Raw genomic sequence first — 24,961 nt, 5'->3', positions numbered from 1 at the left:
ACATGCCAAGTATTGTTCCAGGTTTTAGGAACACAACAGTGAGCTAAGGTAAACTTTAAAATTTCTGCTCTCGTGGAGTTTACATTCTAGTGGAGGAGCCATATGTTACCAAATAACTGAACATACTGTATGCTGGATGAGCGTAAGTACTGTGGACAAAAATAAAGCACAAAAGACAGGCAGGATAGTCACAATCTGCAAGAGGGTTAGTGGGTGATCAAGGAATTTCTCTGAGAAACAAGAGGAATAAAGACCTGCAGAAAGGTGAAAGGCTAGTAATGTGGCTACCTGGAGGAAAGAGCTTGGGGCAAATAAACAGCAAGGTCAGGAGGGCAGGAGAGGAACATGAGAGGCAGCAGAGGGTCAAATCATGAGCCTTCAAAGAAACCACACGAGTTTTTGGCTTTTATTCTGAATGAGGGAGGAAGCCACTGGGGGATTTTGAGGAGAATATCACAATCTGATTTTCATTTTAATAGAATCTTAGTTGAGAACAGAGTGAGGGAGAGACACAGACAGACAAACCTGTTACAAGAACACTTCAACAATTCAGGCAAGAGATGATGGTTTGGAGATTGCAAGAAGTGATCTGATTAGGCAACATATTAATAATAACAGCCCAAAGTACTTGTTAACAAATTGGATGTGGGATATAACAGAAAGATGACAATCCAGGATGATTCCAAGGTTTTTAGCAAGGAAACGGAGTTGCCATTTTTGTAATAGACGAATGAATTCAGGATTAGAACATCAGAAATTCATTTCTGAACATACCACTTGTTACAGTTTGGATCTGGAATGCCCCCCAAAGGCTCATGTGTTGAAGGGTTGGTGATCAATGCAGCAATGTTCAGAGGTGGGGCTTTTGGGAAGTGATTGAGGGCTCTGACCTCTTCAATGAATTAATCCACTGATGAATTTATAGTTGAAAAGACTACTGGGAGATGGTGGAAACTGGAGGAGGTGGGACCTAGCGGAAGGTCCTTGGGAATTACATCTTGCCTCCCCACCCCTCCACATCCACCTCTGCTTCTTGGCCATCACAGAGTGAAGAACATTGTTCCAACATTTTCTCCTGACCATGATGTCCTGCCTTACCACAAGTTCACAGAAATAAAGCCAACTATGAACTGAAATCTCTGAAACATAAGCAAAAATAAATCTTTCCTCCTTTAAGTGGTTTATCTCAGGTATTTGGTCACAGCAATGGAAAGGTGACACCAAGGTTAAGTTACTACTAGACTTCAAAGGGGGTTGTACAACTGGATATAGGAGTATGAGTTCAGAGGAAAGGTCAATAGATCATATTTAAATATGAAACTTGGATGAGATCATCAAATTAGATTGTATTGAGTTCTTCTTCAGATGTATCGCAGCTAGTTGGTATTCCAGGAGAAGACAGACACAGATATTTCACAACTGAGAAAATAACTGAATGAAGAACAAATCTGATGTTATAAAAATTTCAACTTTATGAGGGAAACAAAATTAGAACCTAGTTCCCCATCCATACAACAGGTTTTATTCTATGGGGATATAACAATTGGTATTTGATGTGAACTACCTTAACCGAAAATCTCCTACCAGCACTAAAAAGATATCAAAAGTCAAAAAAATTTCACACATATGTTCTTGAGACCTGCTAAAATAAAAGAATACTTAGAAACCAGCATTTCAGATATTCTTCCAATAAAAAAATTTCTTGTAAAACTAAGAAATGATACCACTAAATAGGTAGTACAAGTAGTTCAGTGAGAAGAGCCAACTGACCTTTCATCATAGTCATTTTACACCAAGGACCATATAATGATCATGAAATATTCATGTTTGTCATGACAGGTCCAATAAAGATAAGGTGACCTGCTGAGCATGGTGGCACATGCCTGTAATCCCAGCAGCTCGGGAGGATGAGGCAAGAGGATCGAGAGTTCAAAGCCAGCCTCAGCAATTTAGCAAGGCCCTAAGCAACTCAGCAAGACCTTGTCTCTAAATAAAACATAAAAAGGGCTGGAGAATGTGGCTCAGACAGTGCCTCTGGGCTCAATCCCTGGTACAAAAAAAAAAAAGATAAGGTGATATTCACTAGGATTACTGAGAGAAAGCTTTACAAAGCCCAACAAAACTTATGAAGAGATTTCATTCAACCATGAGATTTCAGAGCAGAAGGAAGTCACAGAAATCCTCAGTTCTCTCATTTTAAGGATAAATTAAGTGAGGCTCATAAGGCTTCCAAGTGAGTGAAAGACTCAGTACTATTACCAGGGCCTGGAATTCTCTGTGATTTTTTCACCACCTGTTCCCTAAACATGTTCATGATCATTTCGTTGAGATAACTTCAAAAAACAGCCTATGATAACATGTAAGTTCATCCCACTTAAGTCAACTGGTTTTATAAAAGTGTCTTTTGTTTCAACATGTGTTCCAAAGATGATTGTGATTTTGAATTAAATATTTCATCTATTCTTAGAAATGTCACTTACGGAAGAATCCATAATACAATACATGAAAGAGAAAAAATATGACACTCTTCTGAAAAGGATCCCATTACAGAAGAAATTACAGGTATAAGAAGACACAAACATGGGGCTGGGGATATATATAGCTCAGTTGGTAGAGTGCTTACCTAGAATGCACAAGGCCTTGGGTGCAATCCCCAGCATCACCAAAAAAAGAAGACACAAACTAGATTTCTATTTTACCATAAGAGCAAAGAAAATGTTTAGTGGAATCACATACTCCATTTTAAATGCAGCTACTGGAATATTAACAGCTACATTCATAAAAGAATGACAAACTATCAGAAAGTTACCAGAAAGAACTATTAGCCATGCTTCTTTAATATATACAATTGTTCAACATGACAGAATGACAACTGAACTTTCCAATAAGCAGCAATAACTGGAGGCACTAAAAAAAAAATCACTTGTGCTACAAAAGAATAAAAATGAGATGTAACAATCGATGGGTCCACAAATTCCCTTACCTTTATATATTTTTTCAGTATTACACAAGTGAAGTGTGAAGTAGGTATCAAGCAGTTGATGGCCATTTCTATTAACAATGTTCCGGGCCGCAATGTTTCGAAGATGCCGAAGACGCCGCTAAAAAGTAACAACAAATAGAGACAGCATTCAGTTTTTTCACTCCTATATAATGTTCCAAAGCGACAGCTCAAAAATGAAATTATAACAGGTTGTCCCAGTCATTTATTTGTTGACCCAGCAACTGTAACCCCATCTTTCATTTATGCCTCAGCATCCCCTGTCAAATAGGAATTAGTCCTGTTCTATCTCATTTGCAGAATAGTTGTATAAAATGAGAGCAGATATGAATTTTTTTTGAAAAGCATAAGTGTCATATAAGTGCCATGCTCCTACAAAAGAACATCAGTATTCCCTAGAACATAAACTAAGTAGTAGCTTGCTTTTGTTTTGCAGGATTCTGGTAAACATGAAAAGTCCATCTAAGAGCTGGGGTTGTGGCTTGGTGGTAGAGCACTTGACTGGCATGTGTGAGGCAAAGGCTTCAATTCTCAGCACCATATATAAATAAATAAATTAAATAAAGGTCTATTATCAAGAGCTAAAAAAATATTTTAAAGGAAAGTCCATCTCATACCAAGAGAAAATCAGCAGTTATTACAAACATACACCCCTGTTGCTAGTTTAGTCTAGCTGACAGATCATTTGTATAATTAGAAGAGGTCAGAGCCAAAAAATAAAATAATAAATCACTAGTCACTCCATCCAGCCAATAACCCTACTCTTCAGAGCTTAAATTAAATTCTGGCTTTACCAACAGCCAACCAGTCTCTATTTCTTAATCAAGCCCCCTTCTTAACAACTTCTCTAAACTGAGGCTTGAATTATTTGGAGTCTTAAGTATTAGAAACACAAAATCTCCATAAGCAATAGTAGAAATCAGTAAAAATACAAGATAACCTTAAGGAATAGATCAATCATTTCATAGCAAAGAGAAAATGTCGGCAATGCTGAAATCTAGGCACTTCGGATCCATCCCCCAAAGCTAATTCCCTATGTCAGAGAATTCTCTTCAGAGACTTAAAAACAGAAACCAAGTGCTCAGTTTCAAAATGTGCTTACAGCTCTCCCTTCAGGCTGAAAGCCAGTCCATTCTCCTGATGTAGTTCATCTTCAGTTACACAGGCAGATGGCCAGAAGGGCCCAGCTCCTTTTCCATACACATACCAACTCAATCCTTTCTCCCAAACTAGAGATTAAGATTCTTTTAGAGAGGTTATTACCTAATAAATTTGCTTAATCCTCTAAGTATGAAAAGCTCCAAATAACATTTTCAAAAGTTTTCTAGGGCTTACTCTGAAAAACTAATTTTTGCACAATCTGCCCGGGATTTCCATTTCACATCCTGGATTACAATCATTTTCTCCTGCTGTACACTTTCCGTTAGCCATTTCTGTCCAAATTTTAAATTTACAGGAACCACTAATCATCTATACACAATAATCACATTTAATTTACTGTATGACTGCAAAATGGGGCCTCAGTTCAAAGACCTGAAAAGATCACCCAAAGCCTTTGGAGTAAAGTACAATCTTCCCATCATCGCTATCAAAGCCTGTGCAGTCTGACTTCTAAGGATCCATCACACACACTTTCTCAGCTCTGTGCTTTCTGCTCAGGTAACCTCTCAATCTAGAATCCTGCATTCTCTTTAAGGAGATTCTATTCATACTTCAATGTTTAAAGGAGAGGATTCCTCCTTGATTCTCTAACTGAAATTCTTTGCTCCTTTACAGGAATAAGACCTTTGCTTATTCAATTCAGCCTTCTGTTAAAGTTAGTTGTTAATAATTATCTTCCCTATTTATCTAGCAGGAAAAGACTTGATGATAGAGATCATTGCCAGCATGGTACTGTTAGCATTAATTAAATGTTTACCATGTACCATGTACTGTGCCAAAAACTTCATACATGTGACCATTTAATCCTCATGTGACTGACCATTTAATCCTCCTAACTCTGTAAGATTAGGTATTACTTATTATCATTATTCATTTCTTCATTCCAACAGTTTTGAGTAACTAAATATAAAAAAGAAAAAAAGACATGGGCTGGGGATGTGGCTCAAATGGTAGCGCGCTTGCCTAGCATGCGTGAGGCACTGGGTTCGATTCTCAACACCACATAAAAATAAAATAAAGATATTGTGTCCACCTAAAACTAAAAAATAAATATTTTTAAAAAGACAGTAAATAATAAATAAATGAGAGGAAAAGAAAGAAATAAGGAAAGAAAGCTAGGGGGTTATACCTATATTACATGAGCATTTCTCTATATATATTGTATTTACACACCTGACGGATACAATTTGGTCTTTATACTCCCCTATTACTATAGAAGACAGAGCAGTTAAGAGAGTCATTTTATGATAAATGAAATCATAATGGAATTAACTGTCTTGCAAAGCAGTATGTAGGAAACTGAAATCTGTAGTGGATGTGCAGTAGGCATTGTTAAAGAGTCTCTCCGATACATAGGAAGTAAATACAACCACCTCCAAGCACTTTCTGACTCCAAGGTTAGGATTCTCATCTGGATGGATTACCAATTTAAATCCATCAACGCAGATAAAACAGAACTGACTACATAAGGGCATTTTACAAGAAGGTTTACAAAAAACAAAAACCCCTCCACAAATAAACCAACTCTACTAAAACACTGACTTTGGATTGTATGACTCCGTATTTTCCTTTATTTACTTATTTCAAAAACATTAGAGTATGTATTCTCATTACATTGTAATTAATTAAAATACAAGATGCTCTCAGCCACTTGATTGAACAAAGGAATCTTGGTAAAAGGCTGTACATGTAAACATGAGCCCTCTTGTGCCCTATGTCTTGGCTTCTTCTTTGATAACATCTATTACAATTTTATCATCAAGTCACTTTTTATTTTTAAAAACTACTAACATGGAATAAAAGATAACTGAAAAAAGATTACTTCATCTAGTTATTATTATCAGTTACAAATAATTGTTAGAACCAAAACATTCTTCAGTTTATTGTTTTTTGCAGGAACTTTCAAAATCGCCTTGCTTGAAGTAGGTAAATGTTGAGAAGAGTTAAAATGAAAATAAATGCATTAGGATCAAGGAAAGATAAAATGGAACAGATAAGGGCTGGGGCTATAGCTCAGTGGTAGAGGGCTTGCCCAGCATGTGTGAAGTACTAGGTTCAATCCTATTGTGTCAATCTACAAATAATTTTTTTTTTTTAAAGGAGCAGATAAAGGGCTAGGGATGTGGCTCAAGTGGTAGCACATTTGCCTAGCATGCGTGAGGCACTGGGTTCAATCCTCAGCACCACATAAAAATATTGTGTCCACCTAAAACTAAAAAATAAATATTTTTTAAAAAGGAACAGATAAGCTAGTTGGTATGAGAAAAAGAAAAGCAGGATGAGAAAAAAAAAATGTAGAGGAAAGAAAAGGGTACTGAGGTGGTGAAGAGATAGTAGTCTGCCTGAAGACTAACAACTCCAGGGGCAGAACTTCAAGATAGTTCACATAACTCAACCAACACTGCCAGATACTAAGACTCGTTTATATCTTTCTTTGTTTCTAGTTAAATTATTTTTTATATCTAAAAATTATTTACATAAATATGCATACTTTGATCAAGATCCAAAAAATACTGAATTTAAACTGGGAATGTAGCTCAGTGATGCAGCATTTGCCTAACATGCCCAAGGCACTGGGTTTGATTCCAAAGCACTAACTAACATAAAAAATTTAAAAACTTAAACTTAAAAAATTGTTTGAGCAGCCAAAGAAGAAATCTTAGGTGCAAATATAACAAAATGTGTATAAGATCAATATGAGAAAACTGTAAAATTCTGATGAAAACTATCAAAGAAGATCTTAATACATAGAGGAATATTCCAAGTACATGAAGAGGTTTAAAAAAAAAACAATAACCAATACAATATCAAGAAAAACAAAGTAAAAGAACTGACACTACTATAAAGTTACAGTATTCAAGAAAGTGTGGTACTGGCAAAAGAAGAAAAAAGAGAACAAAATAGAGAGCCTCGACACAGACCCATACTAATAGAGTCAACTGTTTTTTGATGAAGGCTCAAAGGCAGTTAATTCACTGAAGCAAGTCTGTTCAACAAAAGGTGGTGAAATTGGACATATACGTACAAGGCAAAAAAATAAATTGAGACATAGATCTAAACCTTATACCTTTTACAAATCTTAACTAAAAATAGATTATAGAGTTCAATATAAAATGCGAAACTATAAAATTTCTAGAAGATAACTAAGAGGAAAATATAGGTGACCTTGGGTTTGGCAATGACTTTCAGATACAATGTCAAAAGCATTCATCTGTGAAAGAAGTAACTGATAAACTTACACTTTTCCTTAAATGATCTGGAATCCTTAATGGAATCTGATGCCCATCTACCAAACGGTAGAACACAGAGCACTTCAAATCTAAGAACTGATCTAAGAACTGAAATTGAGGTCAAGCCTCAAAAGTCTTCTGGAATAGCACAAATCCTCAGGACTCACATACATTTTGGGTATTCCAGAGTATAAAGTCTAGTGGTACTTCATGGGCTGGCAGCACTATCTATCAAACACACTGCTTGTGATCGTCTCTAAATAGAATTAAATACCAGGTCATCTTTTCCAATGGTCTATTCATAGACAGTTAAAACCAAACTACAATGTGTTCTAAAATCATGGCATTTGCAGGTAAATGGATGGAGTTAGAGAAGATAATGCTAAGTGAAGTTAGCCAATCCCAAATAACCAAATGTGGATTGTTTTCTTTGATATAAGAAGGCTGATTCACAATGTGTTAGGGAGCAGGAAAATGGGAGGAACTCTAGATAGGGCAGAGGGGTTGGAGGGGAAGGGAGGGGGCATGGGGTTAGAAATGATGGTGGAATGTGATGATCATTATTATCCAAAGTACATGTATGAAGACCTGAATTGGTGTGAATATACTTTGTATACAACCAGAGATATGAAAAATTGTGCTCTATATGTGTAATAAGAATTGTAATACATTCCACTCCCATATATAAATTAAAAAATAAATTGTTTCAATATCTCATGAAGGTAGAAACATTCTGAATAATTAAGATTTATACACACTTGGAATTACTCTTTAAAATAATATTCCACGCAGTTTTCCTTGGCAGTATCTCCTTAAAACTTCCTCAAATGCTTTACTCTGTGCTTTCATGATGATAAAATACTCCTTGTGCATCATCCTATAGTGGTAGCTTTAGGCAGCTGAACTGTGGTCTAATAACATCCATCCCCAAAACTAATCAGGAAATTCTGATTTTTACGTTTGAATTAACATATAGCTTTAAAAATCTTTAAAATACTACTATCTGTAAAGCATGCTATATGAGATTAAAAACATAAAGTTAAAACATCCACCTTTGATTTGGGAGAGGAATTGATGGAATGAGAGCACAATTTAAACACCTGAAATATTAGCACTGGGCAAAAAGACAGGGAGGGCAACCCTAAACTCCTTAACTTTTAAAAAAATCTTTAAAATATAAATTTGGCTGGGCTTGATGTCCCACACCTATAATCCCAATCATTCAAGAGGCGAAGGCAGGAAGATGGAAAGTCCAAGGCCCACCTGGGCAACTTAGTAAGACCCTGTTTCAAAATAAAAAGGGCTGGGGGGTGGAGATCAGTGCTACAGCCACCCTGGGTTCAAACTTCAGTACCACAAAAAATGCACGTGTGTGTGTGTGTGTGCGCGCGCACACACACACACATTCCAATACAAAACTTAAGTGGCATACACAGTAAAATTTCAAACATCAGCTTCAGTGAGATAATAAGAATCACTCATTGGCGTGATTGTAAACCAGTACTTCTAAAGAAACTAAAATAGTTGCTTTCCTTGTTAACTACTAATTTTCTTAGAAAGCTGCTTTATAATTTAACAGTTGCCTATATGAAACTTTTTGGTTTGGTTTTTGTGTTTGTTCGTTTGCTGACTTGCTTTGGCCTGCCAAGCATCTATTCTGGTTAAAAAATAAACAAACAGATCTTCCTTTGTAGGACCTCCATCCCACTATCAGTCCTGTAGAGTTAACCAGAGCACCAGCATCAGGGACGTTAACGTGATTCAAATCAGGCCAATCAGCACATACCATTTCCCTGATCATTACATATGATCCATGAGGGCCAGGAATTGTATTAGTAGTTCTTTTTCTACCAACCCATTCTCACCCACCCTCCACCCATCCCACTGTCCCTGAGTCTGGAAGGACACAGGTTAGAGATACTAGCAGCCATCTTTCTATCACAGAGAAACCAGTGAGGAGGAAAGCAGAGTCAAAACATGCGGAATTTAGTCCTGCAGATACCATTTAAGTCTCTGGATCAAATCATACATAAAATGAGAGTTATAATGACAAACATCAGCCCATCCTTATGGAACTGTCAAAGATTATAACTATGGAGAGGATTTAATTGTAACTGTTTATTAAGGATGTGTCACATAATAGCAGGTTAGTAGATGAAGAGTAATAGTCAAACTTAGTGGCAAGGTACAAAGAAATATTTTATTTTGGTTTGGTTTGGGGAAGAGATGAGAGGAGGGGAAGGAAGACAGAAGTGAAGAGAGAATAGTATCAGCCAGATTATATTGTTAAACTTTGTTTAACAAATCTCACCATTATGTACAACTATAACGCACCAATTAAAAGCGGGAGCTAAGGATATAAAAACGTAGGTCATAGAAAAAGAAATGGAAATGGCCAATGAACACATGAAAAAAGGTATAATCACAACCACAATTAAAGTTATGCACATGAAAACATTCTACCTTGTGGGCATTTATAGTTTCCAAACATGACTGTACCAATACATCCCATCTCATATGCTCTCTTACAATGTGATGTTGCCACTCTTTCACCAACAACTGAGATATATGTTCTCTCCCACTCAAATGTGGGCAAATCTGTAAATGTAGCAGAAATGACCATATGTGACTTCTGAGGCTAAATCATAAAAGCTGATATGGCTTCCACTTGACCTCCTTGAAACCCAGTTGGTCCTAGAAGATAGCCAGACATCTAAGTGACCACACCCTGAGCCTCTGAGCCTCCAAAATGACAGCAAGGTAAGCAGAGACAAGTTGTTCCCACCAAGCCCAGACAAAAGTACATTCATGAGCAAAATAAATGATGTTAATTTAAGTCACTAATTTTTAATTTGTTACATAGCAGAAGAAACCTATCTGATTAAACATACTATAATATTTTTCTCTGTCAGACAGACATAAATAAAGAAAACAGAGTTGGGGGAAACTGGTCCAATTTGGAGCAAGGGCAATTTAGCGACAATTACAAAATTTGTAAATGTTTATAATACTTGACCAAGCAATTCTATAATTCACAAAAATGTGAACAAATTTGTTTATTCCGGTATGCTATAAAAACAAAAACTCAATAACCACTCTTTAATGTTGATATGTTCATGTAAAACCATATAACAATTTTTAAAAGGCCATTAAAAGTGCTGGTATGAAACACAAAAGAGCAGGTTATTTTAAATATTCACATAAAGAAACATTGCTACAGTCCCTAAATAATGTAGATCAGGGTTGGCAAACTTGAAAAGGTCAAAGAGGAAGTACTTTAAGCTTTATCAGGGCAAACCCAGTCTGTCTGCATTTTTTTTTTTTTTTTTTAATTTACCAATGTAAAAACCAGTCTTGGCTCATTAGTTGTTAGAAAAACCAACCACTGTTAGCTCAGTTTGCTGATCCCTGATGTATATAATCACAGATAGCATGAGATCATTTTTTGAAACAGTGTTTGCTTTTGAAATGTAGTCAAACTTGTCCCTAACAATTCTCTCATTTGTACTCTGACCTCCCAGATACATTCGTTTTTTAGTTTAGATATTTATTCTCAATCTAGGACAATGCCAGGTATGAATTAAGACTCAGGGTATTCCAGGTAAATTCAAATTACTATTACACTTTGTTATAACACTTAGGAGAGCACACCTAGGAGAAAATTAGTTTTCAACATTTCCACAGAAGGTAAACACTGAAATACTGAGCCAAGAGTTTAAGCTTGATAAATTCAAGTCAGCCTTTTTTAAAAAATGGAAAATCCCCGTCTATATTATAGAACTCTCAATCACCTATTTTTTCCTAATCCTTTTATCCTACCTGAAAGTCTTACTGTGAGAAGTTTTGAAAAAATATAAGAATGCTTTAAAAACTAATGCTTGATGCTGTTGGCTATAAATAAGTGGTGCCAACAGTCAGTGTTACAGATTTAAACAAATAATCCAACAACCCTAATCTCTCATAAAATATTTTATAGTTCTTGTTCCTAAATAAGACCTTTCCCTGGCACAAATTATGCAACCTTGGAACTGAAGCCTCTATTTTTTTTTTTAGCTGTATTTTGTTTATTTATTTTTATGTGGTGTTGAGAATCGAACCCAGTGCCTCACACATGCTAGGCAAGTGCTCTACCTCTGAGCCACAGCCACAGCACCCCATGAAGCCTCTATTTTAACATTAATTTTTTTTCTCCTTCAACAGGAATTAATATGCGTTTACTAAACACTACTAAATTATAAAACAGGCTTCTACACAGGAAAAGACAAAATACACCTCTGAACTATCTATGCTTGGTATACATTCTTACCTCTATTTTGTTTATCCCCAATCTCAGTGGAAGGTCTGAACTTGCCCATTTCTTCCATTTTTCCCTCCAAGCTGCTCTAAGAAACAGGCCTCTGGAGTGACATTCCAGGACAGCCCTCTGCGTGGTCTCTCACCCTCCCTCTCTTGCTCCCTTCTTTCTCCTATCTGTGGCATTTCCTGCACAGACTATGCATAGGAACTGTGGGAATAGGAACATGGTATGCCCTAATTTCACAATATGTAACCTTACTAAAGAATGTGAGTTTGTGAATATAAAAAGGATAAATTTTAGATAACAGTGAGCCGCACTCAGAAATATACAACACAGAGTTACACAGGATGACCTACCTAAAGAGGATAACAAATGCAAGATAGAATATAGCCATCAGTAGTTCAAGTGTTAAGAGTAATATTAATGCCCTTGATTTGTTTCAAAATAATTGTGAATAGGGGAGGACAATAGGTAGGAGTATAAAGTAAACAAATCCCATAGGTAACAGTTATTTGGGCCAGGTAATAGGTTCCTGGGAGTTCATAACACTCATCTCTTAATCTCTCTCTCTCCCCACATTTATAAGATATACATGCATTTCAACATACATGGACATAGCAATAAATATTGTACATGTATGTACATATATTTACCAATAATAACAAAGTTTAAAAGTAATAACAATATAAACAGAAAGAAAGGATAACAACATATTCGAGCCTAAAGAAAAATCTAGCTCAATGGAGTTACTAATTATAGATAATGGATGTGCTTGGGGATGAAGAAAATAGATTAAAGATAAAAAGGAATCAAAGATGACCCTTAGGGAAATGAGAACTAATCAATAAGATGTTAGGAAAATAGGGTAGTCATCAAAAAAAAACACACAAATTTTAGATGATTTATAAAAGGTATATAGCTGGATAGGAGTAAGTTCCAGTGAGCTATTGCACAGAGAGGACTATAGGTATCAAGAATGTATTATATATTTTGAAAAGCTAGAAGAAAAAGAGTTTGAATGTTTTCACCATAAAGAAATGATAAATGTTTGAGGGAATAGATAATTTGCCCTAATTTAAACATTACACAAAGTATACATATATCAAAAGATCACATGGTATCCCATAAACTTGTAAATTTTTGTTTTGATGTATCACCTGAAACCTCCTCAATTTAAAATTTTTTAAAAATCAAATGTATATTTAAATGTAAACAACTGAAGCATAAAAACACCCAAAGAGTCATTTTATAACCTCCAAGGTCTAAGAATGACAAAATATATGAACTACAGAAATGCTACTACATAAAATGTTTTAAAATTATACAAAGGAATTAAAAAAAAGAAAAATTTAATTCACATAAAAAAAGAAAAAAGAATTCCTAGAAATCAATAAGAAGTCTAACAACCCAACATAAAAAAATGGCAAAGAACATTATCAGGGGCTGGGGCTGGGGCTCAGTGGTAGAATGCTCACCTAGCATGCATGAGGCACTGGGTTCGATCCTCAGCACCACATAAAAATAAAAAATAAAGATATTATGTCCACCTTAAAATAAAATATAAAATTAAAAATTAAAAAAAAGAAAACAGATAATTCACAGAAAAGGAAACACAAAAAGCTTTTAAACATGAAAGGATCCTCCTTATTTAATTAAAAAAAAAAAAACTAAAATTGACAGACCAAAAATCTGATACCTATTCTGAGAAAAGGCCATGACAAAACAGGCACTTTACTGAAAGGAATGTAATTAGTACAACCTGTATGGCTGGCAAATCTCACAATTATCTACCAAAATTACAGATGTGAATGTTCTTTGATCCAGAATTCCACTTCTGCATTTGTGCTAAAATATACTTGCAGATATGTAATATGATACACTGCTACCGTATGGATCTTAAATGTTTCCCAGTAGCCCATGTTAAAATTTGTTTCTCAGAGAGGCACTAATTAACATGTAGTGGAAACACTAAAGGGTAGGGTCTGGTGGGAGTTTTCAGGTCACTGGGGGCATGCCCTTGAAGAGGACAGAGTAATACCAACCCTTCCTTTTCCTCTCTTTTGAGTCCTAGCCATGAGGTGAATGGTTTTTACTATGGCCCATTGCTCCCCATCATTCCCAAAAGCATTTCACAGGCAAAAAGCAATAGGGTCATTCTATTGAATGAATGAAATCTCCAAATCTGCCAGCAAAATAAAATTTTGCTCTTTACAAGTTGATTGTCTCAAGTGCATGTTACAGTAACATGCAGCTGATTAATTCATGTAATGAAGATTTGCTTATATTAGCAAAAAACTAAATAATTTGAATGTCTATCAATAGGGACTAGTGATAGTCTACACTACAGTGAAATACTATGTGGCCCTAAAGAATAAATAGGCAGCTCTTTGAGCACCGATATAGAAAAATCTCCAAAAATATACAATTAGTTTTTTTTAAGTACAGTTTATAGTCAGGATGTTTAGCATGTTGTCATTTGTGTTTCACAAGGAAAAAGAGAATATAATTATGTAATTACTGGAGAGGCATAAACTGTAACTGATAACCTACTTATCCCAGGAGACTCAAGACATGGGTATTAGTGAGACTGTTCATTTGTATCCTCTTATATACCTTCTGAATCATGAATCATAGGAATATATTATTTTTTAAATAAAACTAAATTTACATTTTTAAAAAACAAGAGAGATAACAATAAAACTTTAAACATGGGAATATGTGACAGCCATTCCCTGTGTGACCTAATGGTAAGAGCTTCAACTAGAGTTGAGAAGCCTGAACTTCAAGGCAGTTCTACCACTCACTAGTGGGCAAACTACGTACTGTCTCCCTTTCCATAAAATGGAGACGTTTCTACCTTCCTACCTCTGGGGGTTATGGCAGAGACCAAATGAAATAATGGATATAAGAGCTCCCTGAAAAACTGTAAAGTACGTTATAAACATAAATACTTTATATTAAGAATAAGTACTTTATAAACAGAAATAAGAATGCCAAGGGAGGGATGTGGTTATCAGTGGAAATGATGGATTGATTTTGGTATTTCTAATTTGAAGTAAAGAGACAGATTTAGAATTCATCTATTTTAATAGAGGTAGGAAAGTCAGAAAGGTAAAACATTTCTGAAGTAGAAACACTCAATAAATAGGACTGCAGAACTGGAAAAGACCCTGAAGGTCATCTAAGCTTTTGCTGCTCTGCATCACCTGGGAATGTATTGAAAATGAAGAATTTTAGGTCCCTGAACAGATCTACACAATCAAAATCTGTATTTTAACAACACAAAAGATAATTTATATACACATTTTAAGTTTAAGAAGCACTTATCTAAGCCATCTTGCATACTTTTTAGTTAACAAAATTGAAGCCCTATGTAAAGGCACCCACTCATGTTCATGCTGTTGATTAGTAGTAAAACCAAGACCTGGACCCAGGCCTGAGCTCCTGGACTGGTAACCTCATGTGTTTGCTTCCCAGACACCCTGTTTTGAAACCTTTGAGTCATCTTTGCCTTTCATATCTCCCCTGTTCCAACCCCATTCTAATCAACCATCCAGACCCATCAGTTCTTTCTTTATAGTATCTCTGGCATCTGGTTATTCTTTTCCACATCCATCACTAACTGCTGTTATTCACACTATGATAAACAATTCCCTTCTACACATACATCAACTTCCTCTTCTGCAAATAAGAGCTTAGTTCCAAATATCAAGCTCCAAATAATTCATTAAGAAGGTGCACTTCATTAAAAAGTATTAAGCTCGGGGGCTGGGGTTGTGGCTCAGCGGTAGAACACTCGCCTAGCACATGTGAGGCACTGGATTCAATCCTCAGCACCACATAAAAATAAAGATATTGTGTCCATCTATAACTAAAAAAAAAAAAATAAAAGTATTAAGCTTTAGGGCTGGTAGAGCGCTTGGCTAGCACTGAGTTCAATCCCCAGCACCACATAAAAAAAAATCTAAATAAACAAAATAAAGGTATTGTGTCCATCTAGAACTAAAAATATTTTTTTTAAAGTATTAAGCTTTAGTATGCTGATTTCAGGCAGAATTTGTGTTTGAAATCTACCAAGGCTAGCAAACTGTAAGGTATTTCTGACACAGAACCTTCATGTCTCCACTTTCACTATTTTTTTCCCTGCCTATTTAGACCCTTTCGCCCTTCTAATCATTTGCTTTTAGTCTGCTGGTACTTGAAAATTCTAAAAACTAAATTTGCTGTAATAATTTCTACAAGTAAAGACTATAGGAGCTCTGAGTGGAAGGCTAGGATATATCCTATAAAGTAAATTATGCATTCTGCACAATTTTGTGGCACTTTCTGAGCTCACAAGTTTTTGCATACTTTATGATCAGTTGGTTATGTACAGTAGCTTCCTGCTTTCTAAAGAAAAGTCTAGGAAAAACTATTCCTTGTGTGCTCCATAGAAAAAGAATTCTATAAACAAATAAATTTGGGAAATACTTCATATTAATACATGATCCCAATCCCATCCCAGCAATGCATTTACAGGTTGAGCTAACCTGGAGAGAGAGAGAGAAATTTTGCTTAATCTGGTATTTCCTAAATTTGTTAAGGAGGCCTTGTGGCCAAATAACACCCATTAAACAGCCCAATGGTTAGAATTCCTTGCAACTAATTCTGGTAAAACAAACTTTCTTTTTGACAACACCTGAAATTATGTTATTTGTTAATTGTTTATAATCTATCTCAGGAGTCAACAAACTATATAGCCCATGGTCCAACAATACTTCCTGTTTTTGTATGTCTTACAAGATAAGTGGTTTTTATTGAGAGTTTAAAGTAGATAAAAATGAAAAGAATATTTCATAGCAAAAAATTAAAAATTTGTGTCTATAAATAAAGTTTTGCTAGAATACAGCCTCACTCCTTTGTTTACATAGGGCTAATTTAATAATAATAATAATAATTGCTATGAAGACCAGAGGGTCTGCAGAGGCTGAAACATTAACTACCTGGCCCTTCACAAGAAAAAGCTTGCTAACCCCTGTCTGTCACTCATTAGAAAGCAAGGTTCAGGAGGGCACCTTGATTACTGCTCTAGACTGTCTCTGGCATTTATAAGCATTTATATTTGTGGAATGTTCATAAGTGAAATACTACTGAAATGAATTTTAAGAAGCCAAACAAAATATCATAGTTGAGAAAGTCCTTTATCTTTGTCAGCTTTCCTTTACTGTAATAAATACCTGAGATAAACAAAAAAAAAAAAAAAAAGGAAAGGTTTATTTCAACTATAGTTTTGGAGGTTTCAGTCCATGATTGGTTAGCGTACTGTGGCTTGGCAGTTTATCACAGTGGGAAAGCATGGTGGAGTAAGCTGCTCACCTCATGGCCATCAAAAAGGAGAGAGAGGAAGAGTTGAGGTTACAATATATCCCCTTCGAAGGCATGCCCCCAATGACTTAACTTCCTTTCAGTAGGCCTTACCTCCTAAAGGTTTTACCATCTCCCAACAATACCATGGGTTGGCAACCAAGCCTTCAACACATAAGTCTTTGGGAGAAGTTATCCAACCAAAAGCATCACGCAATTACTTTATTTATTTATTTATGTGTGTGCGTGTGTGTGTGTGTGTGTGTGTGCGGTGCTAGGGATTGAACCCAGGGACTTCTGCATATGAACCAAGCACTCTACCAACTGAGCTATATATATCCCCAGCCCAGCATCATGCAATTACATTGATCCTTATAGGATACCTTGTGAATAGAAAATGTCAGTGAGAAGAGTGGTAGATTTTATCCACTAAAATGTTAATATCTAGGTAGACAGGAGAAGCTACTTTCTTTTTCTTTTCTTTTCTTTTTTTTTTTTTTTGGGTACCAGGGATCCAACCCAGGAGCACTTAACCACTGAGACCCATCCCCAGCCCTTTTTATTTTACTTATTTATTTTTTTATTTTGAGACATAGTCTCACAAAGTTGCTTAGAGCCTTGCCAAACTGCTGAGGCTGGCTTTAAACTTGGAATCATCCTGCCTCAGCCTCACGAGCTGTTGGGACTACAGGCGTTCCCCATTATGACCGGCAAGAAGCAACTTTCTAATGGTTTTGTAGTTTTCAAGCAGTTTTAAAATAGATGAGTCTGTGTATCAAAAATGCACTTAGTAAAAATGCAGTTAATGTGCAATTAAGAAATTCTGTACCAGCATAGTGACACATGCCTATGACCCCAACAACTTGGGAAGCTGAGGCAAGAAGATGAAAGTTTGAGGCCAGCCTTAGCAACTCAGCAAGACCCTGTCTCAAAATTTAAAAAAAGAAAAGAAAAGGGCTGAGGATGTAGCTCAGTGGTAGAGTTTCCCTGGGTTCAATCCCCAATGACACAAAAAATAAAGAAATTCTGGGCTGGAGATATGGCTCAAGCAGTAGCGCGCTCGCCTGGCATGCATGCGGCCCAGGTTCAATCCTCAGCACCACATACAAACAAAGATGTTGTGTCCGCCGAAAACTAAAAAATAAATATTAAAAAAAATTCTCTTCTCTCTCTCTTTTTTTTTTTAAAAAAAAGAAATTCTGCAACTCTACAATGTCCCCCATCTAATCATTAGACAGATGTCTTTTGATAGAAATGTATGAATATCACTCCAGAGTGATATTCCAAGGCAGCTGTTCTTTGTCTATTTATTTTAAACATCTTCCATGTAAAATAAACTCCATTCAGTCAATTGATGAAAGAAGTCTGAAATACCTATTATTTTGTCCATAATGGTACCAACTCTATCTTAAGATGAGTACGTTCCTATAAAATAAACTTAACCTGTAATGAGCATCCCATAGCTCATTTGCCTACCATGGCTGGTAATCTGTTTTCTGAATCAAAAATTGGGAAACTTTCTTAGGCTGCTAGACATTAACATTTTAGAGGATAAAAGCAGTACCAATTTGCTCAAAAACATTCATTCATTCTTTTTATTAAAAGTAACAAAGTTAAAAATCAGTTTTTCATAATTCTAAATAAGACTGTTTTCATTTTGCATTTTAAAAAGTTTTAACTTTCTGGATTGGCTCTTATTCAAGAGAATGATTGGAATTGAGGAAGGAAATAATTCATATCCTCAGAAACGAGATATACAGAATCCTGTGCCTAACACATTCAAAGAAGGAACTTTAATAAGTATCTGTTACATAAATGATTACCTCAATAGCTTACCCTACTCTGTGCTTAGAATTAGTTTTAATATAGGCTAACATGAACTTGAATTATTTATAGTTCAGAGTTAAACCCTGAGTCATAAAAAGAACCACCATGTTAAAGAACACCAAGTTTTTCCTGGAAAAATATAGATCCAAGTCTAATTCCTACTTTTACTTTTACATCTTCCCTTCTTACGCAAGAGTCTACCAACAAAAGCTAAAGGTAGGGGCTACTTTCAGCTTCCTAATATTCCTCATTATTAAAAAAAAAAAAAAAAAAAAAGTCTGCTTCTTTTAGAACATTCTAAACACCATGATAGGAAGAAATGCCAGATATTTCAATGGTCCACCAAAGTGCTGGGCTCTAATACTCTCAGCTTCTTAATAAATACACTTTATCAGAGTTTTCACAAAGAATGAATAAGTAAAACGTCTAATAACATCACTACTTAGTAGAGTCTACATCAGTCATCACCAATACTCTAAAATTCCTTAATCACAAAATTCTAAAATCACCAAAGGTTACTATTTCTGAAACTTTCTTAAGAATGTTCAAAAAAGGAGCAGTGTGATAAATACCCAGGGACAAAACAGGAAGACTGATCACTGAAACTCCAGAGGGACATTCCAGTTTCACTCTAATTCACACCACAAAATGTGGGTGTGAAAGTGGAATCTGAGCAGCCTCTACCCCATTTTAATTCTAGCAAGCTGTGAGGATACCATGTCAAAGCACAGAGAGAGGTTTACAAAACAAGTTCTCCACACACCCAGGCAAGCACAGTGGAACTGCTCATAAGATGCAGGTTCTAGTTATTTCTCTGCCACAAGCAAGAACAACAAAACGATGAAGATCTGTTAAACTAATACTCTTCACAAAGTTCTTGAATGTCAGGAATAAATAAATGGCCCCGCCAGGCAAATAGTTTCACGTCTGAGGACTTCAGACTTTGCATCTGTAAAATTCCATGATTCAAAATTCATATTTTCATCTTAAAAGAAGATGGAAAACAAGGTTATGTGATAATAAAACAAGAAAGTCTACTACAAATAAAAAATTCCAACAAGTTTTCCATTCTCTATTTGTTTCTCAAACTGCCACAATACAAAACACTGAAAAAAAATAACTATTAACAGTTAAAACATTACCAATGTCAAAAATCTAAAACAAAGTATAAAACCTAGATATTTCAATCTTTCTTAAAAAAGATGTCTTTAATTATTATAAAACACCCCTGGTTCACCCAAATAAATTTAAATTTCAGATAAACAACAAATTTTTAATGTAATTAAGTCTATTTTGAACATACATATAAAAAAAAAAAAAAAAACACCTCTGGTTTGTAACGCATTTCAGTACATTAAAAATGACAAATATTTCTTGTTCTCTCCAGCAGTAATGTCTGACAGGTAAAAATAAATAGCTTATCTAAAATACATGCACATTTGGAAACTATGAAAATCTAATTTTTCATTTTACCACACACTTCAGGTCCAACTTAGTTTCAGTTCTGCTCCTGCTCTATTTCCAGTCAGTTTCACTTCTTAATTTTCTGCCACAAAGTTAAGAATTGTGATCTTGAAGTGAACACTAAAATAAAACAGCTTTTCCTTTCAATTGACAACTAAACATTTTCACAGGAAAAACAAAGAAAGCCAAAAAAAGAAAAACCACTTAAATTCCTGATGGTATTTTGTCACGTTGAAATTATGATTTTAGGATGTTAATATCTTGAGTTCCCAAAGCTTCCTTATAGTCGTTTAACAAAAGCCTAAGCTGATCAAAAATTGCCGTGATTTCATTTTAGAGACACACAACTATATACTGCGTTTTCCATTTTGTGTGTGTGTGTATCACAAGGGACTTGATAAACATTTGTGGAAGGAATAACTGTACGGGCATGGTACTATGCTGCGTGGGGCATGTATTCCCAGTAAGTTACAGCTTTCTCTCTACCTTCAGTGGCCTTACCAATATAACATCTTCAAAAAAACAGATAATTAGACTTAAAAAGTAAGGAACCTAAATAAACACAAACATATAAAGGGGAAATATATGTCACGTAGAGCTTTATTTATTAAGCTTTATATCTGCTTTTGGGCTTCTATCTTTTTGTTCCTGTATGTGTTTTAATCCCATTCAATCTAATCTTTTCTTTTTCTCTTTAGGCTACAAAGTCCTCTAAGAGAAGACCCATATACAAAAAAAAAAAAAACTTTTTGAAAAATAAAAATATACCATAATCAGCACAGTGCTAGGTGAAGATGCTGTGGAAATACAATATAAAACATGAGGGTCCCCAACCTTGAGGTAACAAAATTTTTCATCAGAACTCCACAATAAGTACTTGTCTACAGCAAATGGGAATATGAGACTTAGACTGCAGTCCCCATGTGGATGCTCTTTTGACTTTAAGAAAGTTACCTAGACACAGCTCTCTGTGGTCAGGACAATGCCCAGCTGTGAGACATCAGCAACACATTTACCCAACTACTTCTGGGAGACTAAATCAGCACCCAAATAAGGTATTTAGATAGAGCACCACACATTCTATATTCCTTCTGAGCATTGGTGGAAGTTCTTAGTTAAGAGAGAGAAAAGAAGAGGAAAAAAGAAACAAAATAAGTGAGAGATAATCTTGTTGCAGCAAACCATTTCTCAATTCTGCAGACTAACTATGTAGCACTCTTCTGCCCAGAACTATTAAATCACTACTTTTACTACACCTTCTGTTCTTTTTAATATTGCATATGTAATGATAATAGAAATTGTAGTGCCTTCTTTTGCATTCTTTCTCTGCTGTACTCTTAGAAATTAGTCTTTATTCATCCAAACTGACTCTAATCTCAGGGAACAGGAAGAAAGTTCTTTTTTGCCACCATAAACAATGAATTAGAGTCTTCAATTACTCATTGTAAATCTAATCCTTGTTCATCTGATCTAATCTATCTTGAAATCAGGCAAAATTCTATCATATATTGTAAGAATCACAGTTGTAAAGAGTGGCAAAGTATGATTCAAACCTGTTTCTATAATGCACTATTTTATCTTAAAGATGAAACAAATAGTAAAAAAAAAAAAAAAGAAAGAAAGTTACGTAGACCTTAGATTCCTTATCTGAAAAAAATGAAAGTGGTTACTGATACAAATCTCCCATGCAGATACTTTGTGTTCAAGGAGGGGGAAACAGCTAGCACAGGAGTCATGCTAGTAATCCCAGCAATTCAGGAGACTGGTGCAGGAGGATTGCAAATTTCAGGCCAGCCTCAGCAACTCAGTGAGCCCCTCAGTAACTTAGTGAGATCCTGTCTCAAAATAAAAAAAAGGACCAGTGATGTAGCTCAATGGTAAAGTACCCTTGGATTCAATCCCCAGGGGGGAAAAAAAAAATGAGAGGCGGGGAGCATAAATAAATTTCCATGCCTTAAATGTAGGCTACACATAGTGACTTCCTTCCAGAGCATAGTGGGGAGTGGTAAGGTGCAATGAGTTAAACGTGCAGCAGAGCAACCTGGCGCACACTACTTATGGTGCTCATTTATAAGAAACATACTCTGGTCTTCATCACCAGCTCCTAGCATAGAACTCCTAAAACCCTTCTAATTTCCTAAGCAACAGAGGTGCTAGAAAAATATTTTCTAGTAATATTCGGTGGTTGACCCTCGTTCCCAACACAGACCATTTCTTGGGTGATAGGACCATCTTTTTCCAGATAAAGTGACTCTTTGTGGGCTCCTGGATCATTATTGGTCACCAGAAAGACTAGGCATGATCAGAAGTGTGGAACTTTCAGCCCCGCTCCTACCAGGAAGGAGAGAGGGACTTGAGATTGAGGAAATAATCCATTGTACCTATGTGATAAAGCCTCTATTTTAAAAGAATCTCCGAACTTTAAGGTTGCTGAACCCACAAAGGGTGGGAGGGCACAGCAGCTCAGGCTTACTTCCCCATGCTGTTCCCTATACGTGTCTTCCATCTGCCTATTGCCCTATATCCTTTTTAATACTTTGTGATAAACCAGTACACCAAAGTAACATACTTTCCTGAGTTCTGAGCCACTCTAGCAAATGTTCAAAATGCAGGACCAGGGGAAGCCTCAATATACAGCCAGTTCCTCAGAAGTTCTGGAAGCCCAGACTTGAGAATCGCATCTGACTGAGTCTTTAACTTATGGAATATGATGTTTATTCTAGGAAGACAGTAAGAGAACTGAGCCGAATTACAGGACACCCCATTGGTGTCCACTGGAAAAATACTATGTGTATGGGGGGAAAGCCCAGACATATCTGGTGTCAAAGGTGTTGTATGGAGGGTATAATAGAAGAAAATATTTTTTATCATCATACTCTACCTCAGATGATGATGATGAAAGTTAATATCAATAGTGATAAATCATGTAAATAGCATATTTGTTTGATATAATGAAAATAGCACTTTGCTCCTAAAAGCCCCCAACACTAGTCTTAAGAAAAAAATATCAGCCAGGTACAGTGGTGCACACCTAAATTCTAGCAACTCAGGAGGCTGAGGCAGGAGGATCACACATTCGAGGTCTGCATCAGCAATCCAGTGAGACCTCTCAGCAACTTAGTAAGGTCCATCTCAAAATAAAAAATAAAAAGGTCCCGGGATGTGGCTCAGTGGTTAAGTTTCCCTGGGTTCAATTCCCTATACCAAAAAAAAAAAAAAAAAATCCACTTATTTGAGGAATCTAGAATAGTCAAATTCACAGAAAAAAAAAGAGTAGAACAGAGTTTAACCATGGGCTGGTGGGAGGTGAAAATGGGGAGTAGCTTATTGGGTGTAGTTTCTGTTTGGGACAATAAGAAAAGTTCTGGAGATGGATAGTAGTGATAAATGTATCACACTGAGCATGTTCTTTTTTTTTTTTTTTGTCTTTAGTTGTTGATTGACCTTTATTTATTTACTTATATGTGATGCTGAGAATAGAACCCAGTGCCTCACACAAGCTAGGCAAGCATTCTACCAACTGAGCCACAACCCCAGCCACTGAGCATGTTCTTAATGCCACTGAATTATACACTTAAAATTATTAAAATGGCAAGCCAGGCATGGTGGTGCACACCTGTAATCACAGCTACTCAGGAAACTGAGGCAGGAGAATCAAAGTTTAAAACCAGTCTAGGCAACTTAATGAGACCCTGTCTCAAATACCAAAAATAAAAGGGTTTACGATCTAGCTCAGTGGTACAGTGCTTGCCAAGCATATGTGAACCCCTGGGTTCGATTCCCAGTACTGCAAATATATATATATATATATATATATATATATATATATATATATATATATATATATATAGAGAGAGAGAGAGAGAGAGAGAGAGAGAGTATATATATATATATATATATATAGAGAGAGAGAGAGAGAGAGAGAGAGAGAGAGAGAGAGAGATGGCAAACTGTAAGTTACATATAGATTTTATCATAATTTTTTTTAAACTAAGGAAATCTGAATGAATCATGAACTTGTTAACAACTTATCAACATTGGCTATTAAAAAACAAAAGTACCATATTAATGGAACATGTTAAGAATAGGGAAAATTGGGCTGGGGATGTGGCTCAAGCGGTAGCACACTTGCCTGGCATGCATGCGGCCTGGGTTCGATCCTCAGCACCACATACAAACAAAGATGTTGTGTACCCCGAAACTAAAAAATAAATATTAAAAAAGTTCTATCTCTCTTAAAAAAAAAAAAAGAAAAAAAGAATAGGGAAAATTGGGTGTAAGGTATATATATATATGGGAACTTCCCATACTATCTTCTCAATTTTTCTGTAGATTTAAAACTGTTCTTTAAAAAGTCTGATTTTTAAAATTCAAGGTTCATAAAGACTGATATCCCTAACCCACCTCCCTCCAAAAACAAGAGAAGAAAAAAATAGTTTTCAAATCAACAAAATATATGAGCAAACAATTAGAAAAATTAATGCTAAGGACATGAACAAGCAATTCAAAATACATTAAAATGCTAAATGGAAAGACATTCAGATTCACAGGGATGGACAGAATAAATGAGATCATGTACTTATCATGCTATCTGTTATATAATGAATGAAGCTGTTAAAATATAACAAGTAATCAAAG

The 24,961-nt window shown here is 35.7% G+C and overlaps 1 protein-coding gene across 3 annotated transcripts in view; it reads right to left on the bottom strand.

Annotated features, from left to right (window-relative positions):
• The window catches only part of Uvrag (UV radiation resistance associated), a 327,505-nt gene that overhangs the window by 297,829 nt on the left and 4,715 nt on the right, over positions 1-24,961 (bottom strand). For all 3 annotated transcript variants that reach the window (XM_071616501.1, XM_071616500.1, XM_027942640.2), the window contains exon 2: positions 2,984-3,101. In XM_071616501.1, coding sequence (XP_071472602.1) covers positions 2,984-3,101 — 118 coding nt within the window. The remainder of the gene's footprint in view (positions 1-2,983; positions 3,102-24,961) is intronic.

This window comes from Marmota flaviventris, chromosome 9, assembly GCF_047511675.1.
Source record: "Marmota flaviventris isolate mMarFla1 chromosome 9, mMarFla1.hap1, whole genome shotgun sequence".
Taxonomy (NCBI): Eukaryota; Metazoa; Chordata; class Mammalia; order Rodentia; family Sciuridae; genus Marmota; species Marmota flaviventris.
The sequence above is the reverse complement of the archived record's forward strand: the minus strand, read 5'-3'. Positions and strand labels throughout refer to the sequence as shown.